Consider the following 17,196-nt stretch of genomic DNA (forward strand, 5'->3'; position numbering starts at 1 on the left):
AGTGTCTAGCAAATGTTCGATGTGACTTTTTATAGCCATGATATTGATTTTTGATTTATATGCAATGTTTTATGTTAGGAAATAAATCAGTTTTTATGCTTGCCAATCAACATCAGTTCAAATAAGTTATTTTTAGTCTACGAAATTAAACGATTTAGTAATTGCCAAAGCACTTTAGCTGAAAGATTTTGAAATTTAGGAATCATTTCAATGAAATGAAGTTTAGTTTTCGTTCCTAATTGAAAATAAAAGTCCACAGCTGTTTTATCTTAGTGAAAATATAATTGAGATAGTAATTAAGTAAATGCTTAAGTAGAAAAATTGCATTGCATAAAACGACAAATTGTTGGTCTTAGGATAAACAGAGAATTGGTTAAGCTAAAATGTAGATACAATTAATAATTGTCATACAGTATAATCTAGCATAGGTGCACCTCAGTCGATGCTAGCTGCATTTCTGGAGCAGTTGGACAAGTTAGACTGTAGTTCAACAATGAATTGGAATTGAGAGCACAACATACTAAACATAATAAACAATACACACGCACACACACTCGCAACAATACACACACGCTGAACATGGGGATTGGATACATATACATATATGTATATTGGATAGATAGATAGATCTGTGTCGAGGGATTCGATGCAGTAGTACATAGTTGTTATAGCTAAGCGTTGTGCTGTTGGGCTACCCTTGATCACGTCCGACGGATTGCACAATTTCTCTTTGCCGCTTCGCGCGCTGCTGTTTGTTACGCCTGCGGCAGATTCTGATAGTAGGTGGCGAGTATTTTCCACGCCTGCGGCTCCATGAAGCCATCGGGCGGACTGGCTCCGGTCTTGGCCAGCGTTCGCATCTTGGTACCCGAAATGAAGTCGAAGTCATCCTTGCGCTGCGGCTCAAAGAAGGCCATGCGACTGGCAGTCTTGTCGTAGGCAGCCACGCGGAAAGGCAAAATCTATATCAAGTGAAGAGCAGAGTTTAATCATATGATCTAAGGGAAGTAAGCAAATCATTATCTAACCTCCATGCTGTCTAGTCCTTGGGCCATCTTGAGCACTCGAGCACCGTGCGTGGCATCGTAGAGGTTGCCATCGGGATAGGCCTGCTTATCGGGATGCGGCATGCCAGCGGGATCGCGACCCACAATATAAAAGTTGGCGCCCGCATTCATGCGTGCCTTGGCATGCCACTGCACCTCTGTGGGACCAGCGTACATCATGGGCGATGGGAAGATGGCCAACACCGTGTCTTCACGTCGCAGCACACCAGCATCGAGCACCGCCTGATGCTGAGCCATGCGCACCTGCAGCGGCACATCGTCGTCCTTGGTCCATCCGCCAAGTGGATGCAACAGCAGCACTGGCTGCTTGAATCCACGTTCCAGCAGCTGACGCTTCGTGTCCTGCATGAGCAGCGCATGACCATTGTGTATGGGATTGCGCAGCTGGAAGGCAAATATGGCATCCGCATTCAACTCCTTGAAGCGACTGCGCAGCTCGTTGGGCGTCAGGCGATACTGATCGAGACCATCGCGCCAGCGAATGCGCTCAATCACGGCCAGTTCACCACCCACCAGATACTCGCCCGACTCCAGCACCTGTTTGCTGTACGGATGCTGCGGATTGCTGGTGCCAAACTGACGAGCGAGACGCTCCTCCTTGCGCTGATAGTAGAACTCGGGGCGACGCAGAATAGCCACCGCTTGACCCTCGTAGTTGAGCGTCAAAGCAGAGGCATCCTCGAGTCGCTGCTTGTCCTCGGCACTGGCGCTCAGCACAATGGGCACCGAGTGGTTCTCGCGATAGGAGACATCCAGGCCGCTCTGCAGCGTATTAAAGTGCAGCGTTTGGAGATACTCATCCTCGCGCATAAAGCCACGCAAGGGATAAGCCCAACCCTCGGAGAGCACCTGCACCCATTGCAGCTCCACAGTGCTGATCTCGAGTGCTTGCAGCGACTTGGCCTCGTGTCGCAGTGCGTCCGCCTCGCTTGCTTCACTCGGATACAGCTCGGGCAGCTGATCCACATCGCGTAGCGAGCGCGGTATAATTCCCTCCTGCTCCAGCAGCGTCACCAGGAGCTGCGTCGACTCGCGCACCGTATAGCCATCGGTGTTGACCACCAGCTCCGGATGCTGGGGACGCTCATACTCCTGCGTGATACCCGTGAAACCCTTGATGACGCCCTCGCGCGCTTTCTTATACAATCCCTTGACATCACGCGTTTCGCACACATCCAAAGGCGTGTCCACAAAAATCTCGTAAAACTTCAGACCGGCATCCTTGTGTATCTTGCGTGCCATCTCGCGATCATCGGCAAAGGGCGACACGAAGCTGCAGATGGCCACAACGCCACTGTCCGCAAACAACTTTGCCACCTCGCCCACACGACGAATGTTCTCCTCGCGATCCGCGGGCGTGAAGCTAAGATTCTTGTTGAGACCCGTACGTATGTTGTCGCCATCCAGGCCATAAGCGGGAATGCCACGGGAGACGAGGTAAGCCTCCAGCTCGAAGGCAATCGATGTCTTGCCAGCGCCACTGAGACCTAGAAAAGGGAATAAGAATAGTTGTTTTTTAGACGATTATACTTAATATTATTTTAAATTAATTCAAGAAATAATAAGAATGGTTTTCATCTATACTTTTTCCACTAAAACTAAGATTCCCTGAAGATTCGATATCGTTATTCCAAATTCCAGAAATTAACAATTTCAAATTCCATGAATTCTTCGATTATGATAGAGATTGCACTATGTTTCTCTAATCTTTAAAAAAGTTCGGTAAGTTTATGTTTCTCTTCTTTATTGGCAAACTATTCGTATCAAAACAATTATTGCTGCCAATCTTATCCACATTTGTTGTTTTCTTCTTTGACTATAAACAAAATTTTAACGAAACCTTAAGTAATTGACGCATAATGTTTTCCATACCACATTAGTTAAGTAACTGACCATGTGTATAACAAATTTCATAACTCTACCTAACTTAATAACAGAGATAGAGGCGATTGCGAAATTTCAGAACGCGGCCTTAAATCATAACTAACACGAGAAATTGAGAGAGATCTGAAACTATCAATTATATCTGTCTGTCGATGGTACTCACCCGTTAGCCAGACAGTGCAGCCTCGAAAGCCCCGACAGAGACCCAGATTCTTACCACGCGTTTCGCGGGTAACATGATGCTTCTGTTCCGTCACATTGGTTGCCACTTGAAGGCACTGCAAAAAATAGATGGAAACGAAAAGAAAATAAAATCAGAAGAGCCAAACGAGATTCTTTGCTGATGCTGTTTGCTTTGCCGCTGCTGCTGCTGCCACGGTTCGATTTCGATATTAACATAAATGAATATTCATCGAGAGATGACAAGAAGTGCCTACGGGTCGATTTAGGGGCTTTGGACCTGACGCTTTTGACCCTAAAGCGATGCGAGCGAGCAAAAAAACGTTAGTGCTATTCGAGATTTGCTGAATCGACACAGTTTGTTGACCCTTTTGACGACGCCAACTCGTGTGTGAAAGATCGCAAATGGCATTACCCCAAGGGAGCATGAGATAATCATATCCCATTTACAGTATACAATAGAACGAAAAAAGCGAGATAGGGTCATGGTAAAAAGTTGTGAGTTATGGAAATATAATGATTATTACACGTTATAATAGAAATTAAATGATTATTAAGCGATATAGAAACAAAGCAAATATGAAGCGTGATTGTGATTCGAAAATAAATAGTTATTCAACATTATAGTCAGCAATCTTTATTAATATGTAAATGAAAATCAGATCACGCAAGATGATATCACATTATTCCAAAAAAATTGATTAAGAGTTAAGAAAGCACAGCTTCAAACGAAATTAATGTAATAATATGAAAATTAAAGATTCCCAAAAACAAATTATATATATCTATATATTAATTGTTATCTCAGATTCTCTTAAAAAAAACATATTAACCACGTAATATTGAAATGATTATAACATATATTTTTAATAATTTGAATTCAGCGGTATTTTTTTAAATTTCTCAATTATGAATTTTTTTACAGGGCAAAAACACAGTCGAGTTTCATTTGAAAGCTGTTCTAATAATGTGCTATTTGGGTCAAGGAACACTTGAAATCGTCGCGCTTAGACGGTTATTTTTTGATTTAAGCGTCTTTTGCCCAACTTCGCTGAAGTTAAAGGCATGTGACATTTGTTATTTTGGTGTATGGTCGTACCCTCCTCTTGATGTGCGGATAGAAGCCAATTGGTGGATTGGGCATTGTGCTTATTGCTAAACGGAATGTTTTATTTATTTATTTTGCACTGAATAAAAGACAATTTTGGCACGTTTGACTGGAGAAACAAATACAGCGCAGAGCGTAAAGAAATGCAAAGGCGAAGCTAAAACGTTGACGTTGATTCTCCCGCAACGAGAGTTGAAAGCGAACTGAAAGTTTCAATAATATTTACCCTATTATATGGCGGCCTCATCTATAAGAGCGGAAGCCAAGCTAAGAGAGAGGAGCAGAGCGTGAGTGAGTGTGAGCGAGAGAGAGAGAGAGAGACATATATTTGTATTTAGAGAGTCTGAGCGAAACCTTCTTGTCTTGTGGCGCTTGAGCTGTGCTCCAGCTGGTTTTACGGATCGTTTTCTATCTTTAAACTGTATTTGTGGTTGTCATCTTTGTACTGTACTGTGTTATGTGTGTCTGGACAATCTTTTCGCATTGTGTTTACATTTTTTCTTTTCTTTTCGCATGCTTTTTTTAGATTATTCTAATATTATTTTCATCTTGCGACGTAAATGGATTATCAAGGAATTCTTCTTGTCACCTGTTTAAAATCCGCTAAACCAGCTGATTAAATAAACAACAATTGATTTTCAACACAAAGAAACAACCGAAAACTGGATGTGGGGAAAAAATATAACAAAATGCTGTAAATAAATTTTAAAGACTATCAAATTAATTTAATAAATAGAAAACGAATTGATATAGCAAATTTCTCCCCTTATAAATTAATGTTGCGATTCAAATTGATTGCAATGACATAAAATAATAATATAAAAGAAATGTTATCAACAGCTAGGCGAATATCAAATACACTTGCAAATTGAGAGTTAGTGTATATCGATGTAGTCACGAAATGTTTTACTGGTATCTATGTATTTAATCATTATTATTATGTGATGGAGTCGTCGTCAGGCCAATCAGGTTTTATAGCTTTAAGGAAATGGGAGTCAAACTTGATGCATTGCAACTTAAATGCCACTAAAAATAAACTTTAAGATTGGATAGGAAATACTTCCACAGATGGAATTATTGCACAACTTTTCAAAAGGTATGCTAAAAGAAAAACCTTGTATATCAGAAAGTTCGGCATTGATTTATCAAGAATCTAAACAAAATATCACTCGAATATGTATACAAAATACTTGAAGAGGGAATATCTTGAGAGAGTTCAATGTCATGAACTGTTTTTAAAGTGAATTTCGGCACGATGTGAGCTGAGTTTGTTTACATTGGAATGAGAAGAAAACTCACCAAATCACTGCACTTTTCATGGTTTAACAAACAGCATTTGTTGCTGTTGCTGTGGCCGTTGTTATTATTATTATTGTTATTACTAAGGAGATTGGCGCGTTTTGTAAACATTATTATTCCCGAAAAAGAAAAACCAAATTTGTGGTATATAAACAAATATCGCACAAAAAGAAAGCGCAACAGTCAACAGGCAACGCGTCAACAACAATGAGAGACTTTGATAATTAAACAAGTGAGAGTTTTTTTTTGGAGTTGCCCGGACCCAAGCCGAGAAGTGGCCGCAAAATAATAAAAACCCGCTGAACTTTCACGACGAAGCTCGCGACTGCAACTGAAATTTGTTGGCCGATTCGTGCGTTAAATGCAGCAAAAAAATTGTGGCCAAAAGAGCAAAGAGGACAGCAGACGATGGACAGACAGAAAGAGGGAGGAGCCGAGTTAATAGCGAGTTGACAATTTGCTAAAGCAAAAGGAAATCTTTCATTGAATTTTGCAATATTTTTATACAAAATAATTAAAGTTTGAGATGATGCTTCTTTTAATTAAAGTTTATGAAATATGACAAAGTAATTTTCAATTCTATTCAAGCAGCTATCTAATGATTAATTGCCACTATAAAAGTTATTATCTTGATTATGGCCCATTAAGAATTCATTATAGATAAGTACGCTATACTACAAATAAAAGAAAAAGATTAGAACCCCTTGGGGGGGTATGATTAATAAATTAGCTTATCTTCCAAAAATAGTATTAAAACTTGACAGAACTTTTAGCAAAATTCTGAGTAAAACTAACATCATATAATAATTGTCAACTTTATTATCAGGTGCTGTTTGCAATGAGCGTAAGCTTCATTACGGTTTAGATAAAGTATCTTCTAGATACATAAGCTGATTATATTCTTCTAGATACATAGTTTGATTATAATCTACAATGACAAATGAGTTGCAGAAAAACACAAAATTGAAAAACACTTCAAGATCGTGTTGGAATTTGCAGCCAATGTCACTAAATGTATGTAATTACTCTATGTTTTACATTTGTACATTTTGAAAGTCATGTAGTAAAGTCATTTGTAATGTAACGACTGCAAAACAAAGCCATAAAATAATGCTGTGAGTTTATATAAGAAAAAGAAACGAGCCTAGCAATAAACACATATAGTATTGTTAGAGGGTATGTCAAGAGACTTGACACTAGAATTAACTAGATAACTATGGCAAAAATATGAATATTATCTTTTAACAGAGATTAAAAGAACCAAGTAGATTGCAAAGATTGTAAAAAGTGAATGGTATTCGTTTGTTGTCGTCGACACACATTTGAGTACTCATGGATGGCAAAAAACAATTAGTCGCCAAGTAACAACAGAAACCCATATTTCTTGACCAACATCTGCGCTTATTAACGTGGTCATTCAACTCTGTAGTGACCAAGTTTTAAGCCAAAACAAAACAACAGCAACATCAACATCAACAGATCTGAAGTGTGACTGAGATACTCGTATGAGTATTTCAACTTGTTTACAATTCGTTAGCATGGCCCAAAACATAGTTTGACTTTCTTTTCAATTTCAACTAGTTTTACTGCGGTTGCAATAACATCGCATACAAGTGTGTATGTAATAAACAAGCTTACAACAAAACAAAAACCTGTTGACTGCTTCACTGCCGCATTGCATAAGATAAGCCATAACATTTACCTTATCTATGGCCAAATCATTGGACCAAAAAACTTACATTTGTTGCAGAGACACAGCCTTGGAACTAATATTGAAATTTCCATAATAAGAATTGCGATGTTTAGCGGTGAAATGTGTTAAATACAAATGTCAATATATGAATCATAAACATTTTAGCAGCCGCTGTTAACATACTGTTAATTCACTGTTATTAAAAGTAGAATTTCGTTGCTCACCAGAGAATATAAATAAAAATTTATGAGTCGTATTTACGACCTTTCTTGTTGCCTAAGCAATTTTGTAATTTTCTGAAAATATGTATATACATAAAGTATAGAAAATTGTATTAAATAATAATGACAAGTAAATAATATAATATCAGATTTGCAATTCAACAAATGTTTTTGAAATTGCAACTTCTTTGTTGGCACAACTTATAAAATGCCGCTTAATCATTTTATTTAAATTTCCTCAACATTTTCGCATTGCCAAGGAAATTGTTTTGTGTTTTGTGAGCTCAGCAATTAATATAAAATACTAAGTAGGTATATAAACCTTGATAAGCTAATTTGTTGCAATATTCCAGTTGCCTGATTATATTCTACAGTTTCTTATCTATGTGGGCCATTTTAGCAGCATTAGAAACACTGTCCATACTATACTGTGTGGGTCAGTGGGCGAGGCACGTTGCTAATGATAGATAAGATAGCGATACGGTAGAATATAAAGTGAAATTAAGTCACAAATTGGCTTTTCCCTTTCAAATATGAAATATGGTAGTTCCATACATAACTTCAGGCATATTATTGTGAGGAAATGTTTTTATGAATAAAAAAAAAGTTTAAATAGAATTTATGTTGAAAACTCTAACAGCTGTTTAAATAACCTGTGCACTCTTTACACTTGGGGTTCCATGACCGTGTCACCGAATTTTCTTGACACATTTGTACAAATATTTTGGGGCAGTTGTGCTGCAAGAAGCTTCCAGCTGCATTATCGATAAATAAAACACATACATACATACATATGTACATACATATTGTATGTACATATGTAAATACATAGTCGAAATACTCACCGTCTTTTGCCGCTTTTTACTGTGCTCAGGTGCTTCATTCATGACGAGTTTAATCAAATACGTCCACCTACTTTGCTAATGCAAACAATACTGATATTTCCACTGGCGAATGAGCAACGATGATTGGTTTTATTCTAAACTTTTTTTTTATTTTTTGTTTCAGATGCTACGCGTTAAAATGAATGAAATGTTTAAACTTCGCGAAGTGGGGGTCATGTAGGAACTGCGTTTATTGCACTTATTAACTTTGAGCTTAGAACTAATTAAACTAACGAAACTTAAGCTGCTATAAAAAAATTGAGATTTATTTAGCACACACAACACACACACTCATGTGCAGAGGCACACACACGATTTGCCAAACAGCTGATTGCAATGCGGATAATCAGGTTATCGATAACAAATCGCTTTGTAAAGCATTTAGAAAAGTTGGCAGCACCGCAGCGCGCAAAAAAAACAATGATTTGAAAATAAAATTACAATTTATTGCAATTAGCATTCATAAATATTGGTACACAATTAGAGCAAGCCTTAAATTACTAGAACTATGTATATGTTATCTAATAGGGTGGCGGTTGATGCTGATACTGTTGCTGCTGGCCCATCATATTCGGCTGATTGGGCATTTGGCGCTGCAGCTGCGCTACCAGATTAGGCGTTTGCTGTTGATTCATGGTCTGCTGCTGCTGCTGGACCATTCCGCCGCCACCACCAGCTCCGGCACCACCGCCGGCCTGTGGTCCGCCACCCATGCCACCGCCGCCCATGCCTTGCATTTGCATCATCTGGTGACGCAGCTGTTGTTGCTGCTGGAATTGTTGTTGCGTTGGCAACACACCGGGTTTGCCGCCGCCCGTGGGTTGCTGGCGTGCATAGGGCGGCACCTGGCCGACACCAACACCACCGGGTCCAGGTCCCATCATGTTTGTCATCGTTACATTCGGTGCTTGATTCATATACTGGCCACGATTGCCGGCCATCATGCCACCGGGTACTCCACGTTGTTGCTGCTGCTGCTGTTGCTGCTGAGCCGCCACTGCGGCAGCCATAAAGTCGGGATTGTTGCGTTGCGCCTGCTGCATCTGCGGATTGAAATTGCCCATCAGGCCACCTTGCTGTTGCTGCTGTTGATTGGGAGCCATGCCCACGCCAACACCAACACCGACTCCGCCAGCACCGCCTGCCTGCTGCTGCATGCCCGGCTGTTGTTGCTGCTGTTGATACTGATTCTGGAAGTTTTGGAACTGTTGCTGCTGCTGAATCATGCCCTGCTGCGGCATGCCGCCCATGCCCATGTTGGGATTGTTGCCGCCAGCGCCGACACCAACGCCCACGCCGACTCCAACTCCGCCATTGCCACCAGCGCCGCCGCCTTGCATCAAGGGATTTCCATTTGGATTGACCATGCCCACCATGCCCTGACCCATCTGCTGCTGCTGCATCATCGGATTCTGTGGCATGCCCTGACCCATGCCGCCGGGCATATTCATGCCGCCCATTTGATTGGGTGCCATAGCACGCATGTTGCCGCGCATAAATTGCTGTTGCTGCTGTTGTTGTTGCTGCTGCTGTTGCAACTGATTGGGATTCATTTGCTGTTGTTGCTGCACATTGGGCTGCTGCTGTTGCATGGCATTGAAGGCAGCTGCTGCTTGCGGATTCTGCTGGGCATTCATCTGCTGTTGTTGTCGCATTTGCTGCGCATTCATTTGCTGTTGTTGCGGCACCTGTTGCTGCTGTGCCTGCTGCTGCATGGGATTAAAGCCACCGGGTGGCTGTTGTTGCTGCTGCTGCTGGAAGGAACCAGGCTGTCGTTGGCGCAGCATCTGCGACAATGCTTGCTTCGAGTTCGTAGTCAACGGTGGGCGCTCAATACGATTCACTAGAAGAGAGCAACAATATAATCAATTGATGCTTTTAATTGCAATTGGTTAAGATACTTACTCTGCATATTTTGCTGATACTGATACTGATTGTGATGCTGCTGCGGCTGTTGCTGCTGCTGCGGTGCATTGTGCCACTGCTGCTGTGGTTGCTGTTGTCCCGGCATGCCTTGTGGTCCGCCTGGTCCGGGTCCTTGCATAAAGTTCATCTGCGCATTCGGCTGCCCATTGCCGCCCACATTAAGCTGTTGTTGCATTTGATTCGGTGCCATTTGTTGCATTTGCTGCTGCTGTTGTTGCTGCTGCTGCATCATTGCATTCTGTTGCTGCATCATGGCATTCGGTCCAAACTGCTGCATGTTCATTTGCTAAGGTAGTGTGAAAGTTTGTTAGCTTGTGCACTAATAAATGCATTATTTAAATGACTTTACTCACCTGCATATTCATGGGCATCTGACCCATTTGGTTGGGCTGCATCTGCTGCTGCATGTGCTGCTGCTGTTGCATTTGTTGTTGCTGCTGTGCATTTGGCGGCTGTTGTGGTTGCGGTGCTAACTGTGGCTGCTGTTGTTGCGTATTAACCACTGGCGGCGTCTTGGGATTCTTAGGCTTACGTTTGCGCGTTGTGGTGCCCTTGCCGCGTCCACGTCCAGTGCCCACCACCGCACTGGGCGATTGATCCACTGAAGACGGCGTATCCGCCTTCATAATCTCATCCTTCTATAAAGGAATTATACACTTTAATAGCTGCTAAATAGTTTTTTACGCTTTCTTCACTTACAATGCAAATCTTCTCGGGCACCGGCTCAATGTCCTCGGGAGCCAAAGGCAATGGCTCGTAGTAGTAACTGCTCGGCTTGACAAGACTGTGCGTATGGTATTTCAGATTGCGATGCGCCTCCTCGTAGGTGAGAGGTTTCCGTTCCAGTTTGACAGCGCCAAACCACACCCAGGACAATGGAGCTGGATTCTTGTGACCCTCGAGTATGTCCCAGACGCTGATGCGCTGCTTATCTGAGATGCGCAGCTGCTTCTTATCCATGTCGCAGATCTTGTTGCCCTTATTGTCCATGCCATTGTGCTCGCAGGCAATTACCTGAGAAGGAATTGAAGCATTATCAACTGTTTTAACTTTGATTCTACTTTGTTTTACTCACCTCTGTGGGCTGCTTGTAGAGCGGCAGCAGCTGACGTATTACTCTGATGGACGCATTGTTCTTTTCGCCGATTTCCTTCTTTAGTTTCTTCATCAGATTGAGATACAGTTTCTTGGTCTCATCGCGATCCGTTTGGCTGTCGGACACAAGTGTCGAATGCACCAATGTAGCTAGCATATCGACCACAGTTGTAAAGAGTTCACGATTGCAGCTCAAATCCACAACGCCCTGACACACCAACTGGGCAAGCAATATAGCCCAATCTGTGGTGGGCGTGCTGTTCTTTTGGATGGCATCAAACATGCCACCAACCAGCGAGAAACGCAGCTGCAATGCATCAAGAATCTCCTCACGCGCCTGTGGCTCATCAACGCCGCCAATCGTGTCCAGCTACCGGATGAAAGTAGATTATTAAAAGGTTTGCAATAGGATAAATTACAATATTTATATATTACCTCGGCAAAGGATTGCAGGCACTGGGAGAGCTGCGAGTAGAGCGACACGAGCAGATTCTCCTTGTACTCGTCCTGGCCTTTCAGACAGGTAAGTATAAGCCCCAAAAAGGGCTGATAGTTGAGTGGCATCTTCTTGTTGCGTGCCGCCAAACTGCCATTGCCGCCATAGCTGTTGCTGCTGTGGCAGCTGTTGCTCTTCTCGCGCTCATCGCCGCTACCCGAGCTGTTGCAATCCGACTTGGACACCTTGGAGAAGTAGTTCATGCTTTCGAGCACCTGACCAGCCACACGCAATATTCGTCCTTGCACCGCTGGCGTCAGTTTGGCAATCAAAGGCGCCACTAGCCAGGTGGATGGCTTCGGTTTATGCGTGGCTTTTACAGCGCCTGGCAACGTCACTTCCTCCATGTGAAAGACATCGATGGCAGCTCTAGCCACCGTGTCGAGCCAAGCATTGAGCTCCGTGTTGGGACTCAGCGACTGACGATACATGAGCTGCAAGTCGAGCCAGGAAATGCGTAAAGTCCACTGATCCAAGTGCTCGAGAATTCGCACAATCATCGCACGCTGATCCAGCTCCGAAATGATGTTGAACTCGGCCTCCGGATAGCAGATCATGTGCAGCACGCGCTGTGCCTGCTTCGCCGTCAGCATCTCATCGATAATCATGTCGCACAGCTGTTCGGCATTCTTCAGACAACGCTCCAGCACATGCTCCTGGGCGCAGATCTGTTTGAGCACCGCCTGCGCAAACTCCAGCAGCGAGATTTGCTCGTTGCCAGCGAGGCTGTTTCCCGTGCTCGGCTGCAGTGACTCCTGTTCGCTGCCCAGGCTGCCCAACTGCAGATCACTTGTGCCCAATATCTGGCTAAGATCCGCGGGCCGTTGTTCGTTGCTCTTGGGCGTGCTGCCCGGATGCACGGGCGTATTGAAACCGCTGCGCTTGCCGCTGCCAAATGCGCCGCCGCCGCTGCCAGACGAGCCCATTCCACTGGCCGTAAGTGGCGTCTTAAGCGCCGCATTGTCCACTACAATGAGTATCGCCTTAAGCACCGCCAGCACCGCTGCAATGGGTATTGTCTTGTGTGCACCCACCAGCAGATGGCGATCACAACTCAAACGTATGCTGAAATCGCTGCCCACCGCATGCAACGGATTGGGCGACGTGCTGACCGAATACATGCCCGGTTGTGGTATCTCCAGTGTCTTGAACAGCTTTAGCACCAGATGACAAGTGAGCCGAGCACCTGCTTCAGCGTCCACACTCAACTCGCCACCGCCAGCGCCGCTTACTGAACGCGCCAGTGTAGGCAACGCAAATTTGCTAACGAAATCCGCCAGTGAGAAGCAATGTCGAGCAACGAGGATGCAGACGAAAACGGCCAACGCATTGTGCGTCTTTCCCTGGCCAATGTCGACTTGTCCCCCCAAATGCGGATAGCGTGGGCTTTTGCTGCCACTGCAGAGACTCTGCAACGCTGCAATCCATTCCTCGGAGAGCACATTGCAGCTGGCGGTGAGCTCAGCACAGGCCAAAGCCACATCATTGAGGCGCTCGTTGTCCGTTTCCCGGCAAACAGCAATCACTGCATTTGACACAAAGCTGTAGACATTCGCTGGCGATTCGTGGAGCTGACGCAACCAATGCGGTTCCAGTTTGCCGCCACGTCGAGGCGTCACAAACAGCTCCTGCAGCAGCTGTGGATTGTAGCCCTGTGGCGCCATGCTGCAAACAAAGAGAAGAGGCTTAGAGAAGCTTGATTAAATTAAATATGTGGTGGAACTACCTGAGCAACTCGGGCGTATTGAAAATATCCTTGAAGCGCTTAATGCAGTTGAGCTGCTGATAGTACTCGGCGGACTGCTCCTTGCCTTGGAGCAGCACACACGACTCATGCAGATCGCTGAGGTAGGCGAGAATGCAACGCTCCGCGGAGCTGCATTCGCTGGGATTGCTCACATGCCGAATGGTGCGACACAAACCCTCAAAGACCGAAACCGTTTGCTCCGGCGAAAGCAATAAACAGCTGTTGTAGCGTCGCAAGATGCTGACAATATAAAGTGCCAACGAGGTGGTGTAACCACGCACCATATTCGACTTCTTTGACTGCAACTGATGCTCCACTTCCGGCAGCTCTTTGAGCAGATGATCGCACAACTCCAGCAGACTGTAGATATTCAAGGCCAGCTCCATAAGGTCAAACAAGAAGGCCACATGCTCCTGCACGGGCAAATAATTGTTGTTGCCCAAAGCGAAACCATTGAGTTGCTCCAGCACATTGGCGGCACACTGAGCGGTGACCACATGCTGATCAAAATAGGCCATGTGCTGGCACTTTGCCGTTGTCGCCTCAAAGTTGAACTCATTTCGGGAATGTTTCTTCACTTTGCCGCCCTCGGCGACATCGATGCTAAACTTCTTCGTAAACAATTTGCCAATCTCCTTGGACATCTTCTTCACCGCATGTTTCTTTTCGTCTCGCTCCTTGCCCACTCCAAAGAGTAGTATGTAGCGTTGATTGCTCTCACTGCTGTAGCTGGACATGCTGGGATCATCTTGCGGTATGGGAAAGTGTTTGGTGTACACATAATGCCGTGAGATGCTAACCGGAGCATCGACACCGCCAGCATCGCCATCGCCTGGCGCGCCAATCTTTGGACTGTCGGGGGCCTCATGCTGTTGGCCCTTCTCCTTGATGTTCTGCACCAACTTGTCGAGATCATCGTCCACATTGGAGTCATCAAACTCATTGTGCTTGAAGTCAATGCCAATTCCAGAGCCGAAACCATCGTCATCAAAGCCATGTGGAGCACTGCTACTGGGCGGCGGCGGCGCTGGAGGCGGAGGCGAACTCTTCGTTGCTGTCTTGTGCACCAGCGTGGATTCTAAGAGCAAATCGCCTCGAGAAATCAGCGTATGCATGTAAGCATTATGCGAGAAGACATCGTGGCGAATCAGCGCACTAAAAAGCTGCACCAGATTCGTGAACTCGGTTCGCTGTTGGGCGCTGCTATTGTGCTCGTCTAGCACTGGCGCATCATGGTCCAAAAAGTGCATAAGAACATGCTGAAATACGGGCAAGCCATCAATGAGGCCAGCGCCGGATGCCAACGAATCCTTGTCGTCTTTGTCGTTGCACATGTCAGCCGGAGTGCTCGTCACATCGATCTGCCGCTTGTCCAGCAGTATGGCCACGACCATTGCGCGATGCTCACCCCAACGCTGGCTGGAGACGGCCCATTCGCAGAGTATGCGCACCGTGTCCGCGTCCTGCTTGGGCTCATAAATGGGACGTTGTTGTGGCTGCTGGGGATCATCCTCTTGGCGTCGCAGCTGTTGAAATGATTGTGGCGGAAAGATGTGCGCATACAGCGTGTCCATGGAATTGCATTGATCCATACGTTCAAAGCAATGCGTGTCCAGATGGTCCAATGTGGCCAGCACAGTGGTATAATGATTCTTACCCGCACTCAGCCACTTGGAGGCGAACCAACGTTGCTCCGCATGCTGTGTGCGCAGCACAATATCAGCCTCGGCAGCACGCAGCTGACGACGCAGTTCGTGATTGGTGCGTGGACAGCGTGTGGGCATTGGCAACACCGACGGCGCCAGCGGCAAATGATCCAGAGGACTGCCCACCAAATACGAAGGAGCACGATGCGCTGCAATGCCGCTCCAAACCAGCGCCGTGGGACACTCTATCGTAATCACCTGAAGTATGGTGCTCAAGTACAAGATAATGTCGCGATGATGCGGACAATTCATGTAATCCTGTAGCGCCTGCTCATAGGGATCTACAGCTGGCTGCTGCAGCAGTTGCTCCTCTGCTCCTCCATCCATGTCCATGGGCTGTGGCTTGACGATAGCCTGTTGCTGTTGCTCCACAGCAGCGTTGAGCAGCTGTGCCATCTTTTTGGCCACCATATTGGCCATTTTACGGCACAATCTCTCGGACTGCACAAAATCGTGCATGTATTGGAGTGCAAAGCTCAGCACCAGTTTCTTCAGCGGTTCAACGAAGCTGGTCTGCGTGCGCATCTTGTCCAGCAAATCGAGTATCCAGTTGAGAAACTCTTGGCGATCCAGCAGTTGTTCCTCGTACATGTATTTACTTAGCTGAATGCAGTACTTCCAGTACTTCAACGCATTGCGACTATCTTCGAATTGGCTGCCAATGCCCGAGATGCTCGAGCCAGGCGGCACGGCGCCAGCATTGGCCACGACGGCGTTGGCTGCCGCAGATCCACCCAGAGTGGCCAACGCTGTGCCTGGTGCTGATGTCGCGCCTGGCACGCCGCCAACACCGGCAACGCCACCCACGGAAACCGGCTGTCCATTGGCAGGACTGTGGATGGGTGGCAGTGGACTGGCCATGCTGGGCACTGGTATAAGATTAGGCGTAGCGCTGCCTGCGGCGTTATTGCCAGTGCTGTTGCTATTGTTGCTGCTGATGGCGTTGCCATTGGTGTTAGTGTTGGTGCTACTGTTATTTGAAGAGCTGCTGTTGCCATTGGCCTGCAAGCCATGCTTATCATGAGCTGTAACATTAATAAGAATTACTTTAGCATGTAGCTTTTCCTTGTTAAAACTACTTACATTGCTGATAGTACTCCTGTAGCTTGGGCAGCAGTTCTTTCATGAACTTAATCATGTTGCCCGTCCATTCCGCCGCAGGATCGTAAATGCTTCGCTTCTTGTTCTTCGACTCAGAAAAACTCAGTGTGTAGGCCGCACTTAGTTTGATGAACCATGTGGCACGTTGCATATTCACCTGATTCTCACAAAGTGTGATGAAGATTTCTTCTTTCTTGTTAAACGAAGGCGCACGTTTGGCAAGACTGAGCAGTGGCTTGTTGCCGGCAAGGTCCTTGAACCATGCGTCCACAGTGCATTTGCGACGGGGTGACACCGGCCAGAAATTGTCCTTACAATTAATTTGCTGCTTCTTGCGCACCGTGTCCTGCAGCGTCATTAGCTCCTCCTTTTTGGCCAGCACACCGCTAAAGAACGCGCTCACCTTGCCCGCATTTACATTGGAAGTATGCGCCGTGCCAAACTCATCGGACAGCGGCGGCGTCGTTGTAAAGCCATGTTTCACATTTGTGGGCGTCAATTCGTCTTCGCGTTGTTTGGCGTCTTGCGGATATATATCTGGCGGCCCGAGACGTGTGCGCTTTAGCGGACGCTTCTCCTGCAACAGCGAAAGCATCTTGCAGCTTTTCTAATTCGCTTTTTTCGTAATTATTTTGCAATTCTCCGTAATTTTCACCAACTCGTACACAACAATAACACGAAAACAAAAATACATTTATCGGTTTCCCATAATCGATTCAAAATGGTTGTTTTGCAACACTTAAAATCGGTTGCGGCAATCGATAGAGATGTGCAGACGGTCGCACTGCT

At 45.3% G+C, this 17,196-nt stretch overlaps 2 protein-coding genes across 4 annotated transcripts; both read right to left on the reverse strand.

The window, feature by feature from the left end:
- Window positions 1-260: 260 nt before the first annotated feature.
- Window positions 261-8,612, reverse strand: LOC117571800 (bifunctional 3'-phosphoadenosine 5'-phosphosulfate synthase). 3 transcript variants are annotated; one of them, XM_034254167.2, is made up of 4 exons: window positions 8,298-8,612; window positions 3,115-3,229; window positions 1,029-2,554; window positions 261-962 (listed from the first exon to the last, which is right to left on the reverse strand). In XM_034254167.2, exons 1-4 carry the CDS (start codon window positions 8,337-8,339, stop codon window positions 756-758), a joined length of 1,890 nt encoding a protein of 629 aa, XP_034110058.1. In that variant the 5' UTR covers window positions 8,340-8,612; the 3' UTR covers window positions 261-755. The 3 variants fall into 3 exon arrangements, with proteins under 3 accessions (XP_034110058.1, XP_034110056.1, XP_034110057.1); XM_034254165.2 differs by lacking the exon at window positions 8,298-8,612 and adding an exon at window positions 5,539-5,811; XM_034254166.2 differs by lacking the exon at window positions 8,298-8,612 and adding an exon at window positions 4,231-4,432.
- A 148-nt stretch (window positions 8,613-8,760) lies between these two features.
- On the reverse strand, window positions 8,761-17,089 carry LOC117571788 (mediator of RNA polymerase II transcription subunit 12). Its single transcript, XM_034254147.2, has 8 exons — window positions 16,390-17,089; window positions 13,580-16,331; window positions 11,793-13,518; window positions 11,338-11,727; window positions 10,962-11,276; window positions 10,616-10,900; window positions 10,242-10,548; window positions 8,761-10,179 (listed from the first exon to the last, which is right to left on the reverse strand). The coding sequence occupies exons 1-8, from the start codon at window positions 17,000-17,002 to the stop codon at window positions 8,858-8,860; spliced, it is 7,710 nt and encodes a 2,569-aa protein (XP_034110038.1). The 5' UTR covers window positions 17,003-17,089; the 3' UTR covers window positions 8,761-8,857.
- Window positions 17,090-17,196: the final 107 nt, after the last annotated feature.

Source organism: Drosophila albomicans, chromosome 3 (genome assembly GCF_009650485.2).
Source record: "Drosophila albomicans strain 15112-1751.03 chromosome 3, ASM965048v2, whole genome shotgun sequence".
Taxonomy (NCBI): domain Eukaryota; kingdom Metazoa; phylum Arthropoda; class Insecta; order Diptera; family Drosophilidae; genus Drosophila; species Drosophila albomicans.

Coding starts and splice junctions, on each gene's coding strand:
- LOC117571788 (XM_034254147.2), bottom strand. CDS start 17,002: ATGCTTTCGCTGTTGCAGGAGAAGCGTCCGCTAAAGCGCACACGTCTC. Junction 13,519..13,579: donor AATACGCCCGAGTTGCTCAG/GTAGTTCCACCA, acceptor CTTTGTTTGCAG/CATGGCGCCACAGGGCTACA. Junction 11,728..11,792: donor GCCTGCAATCCTTTGCCGAG/GTAATATATAAA, acceptor TTCATCCGGTAG/CTGGACACGATTGGCGGCGT.
- LOC117571800 (XM_034254165.2), bottom strand. CDS start 5,649: ATGTTTACAAAACGCGCCAATCTCCTTAGTAATAACAATAATAATAAT. Junction 3,230..5,538: donor ATGAAAAGTGCAGTGATTTG/GTGAGTTTTCTT, acceptor TATTTTTTGCAG/TGCCTTCAAGTGGCAACCAA. Junction 2,555..3,114: donor CTGCACTGTCTGGCTAACGG/GTGAGTACCATC, acceptor TCCCTTTTCTAG/GTCTCAGTGGCGCTGGCAAG.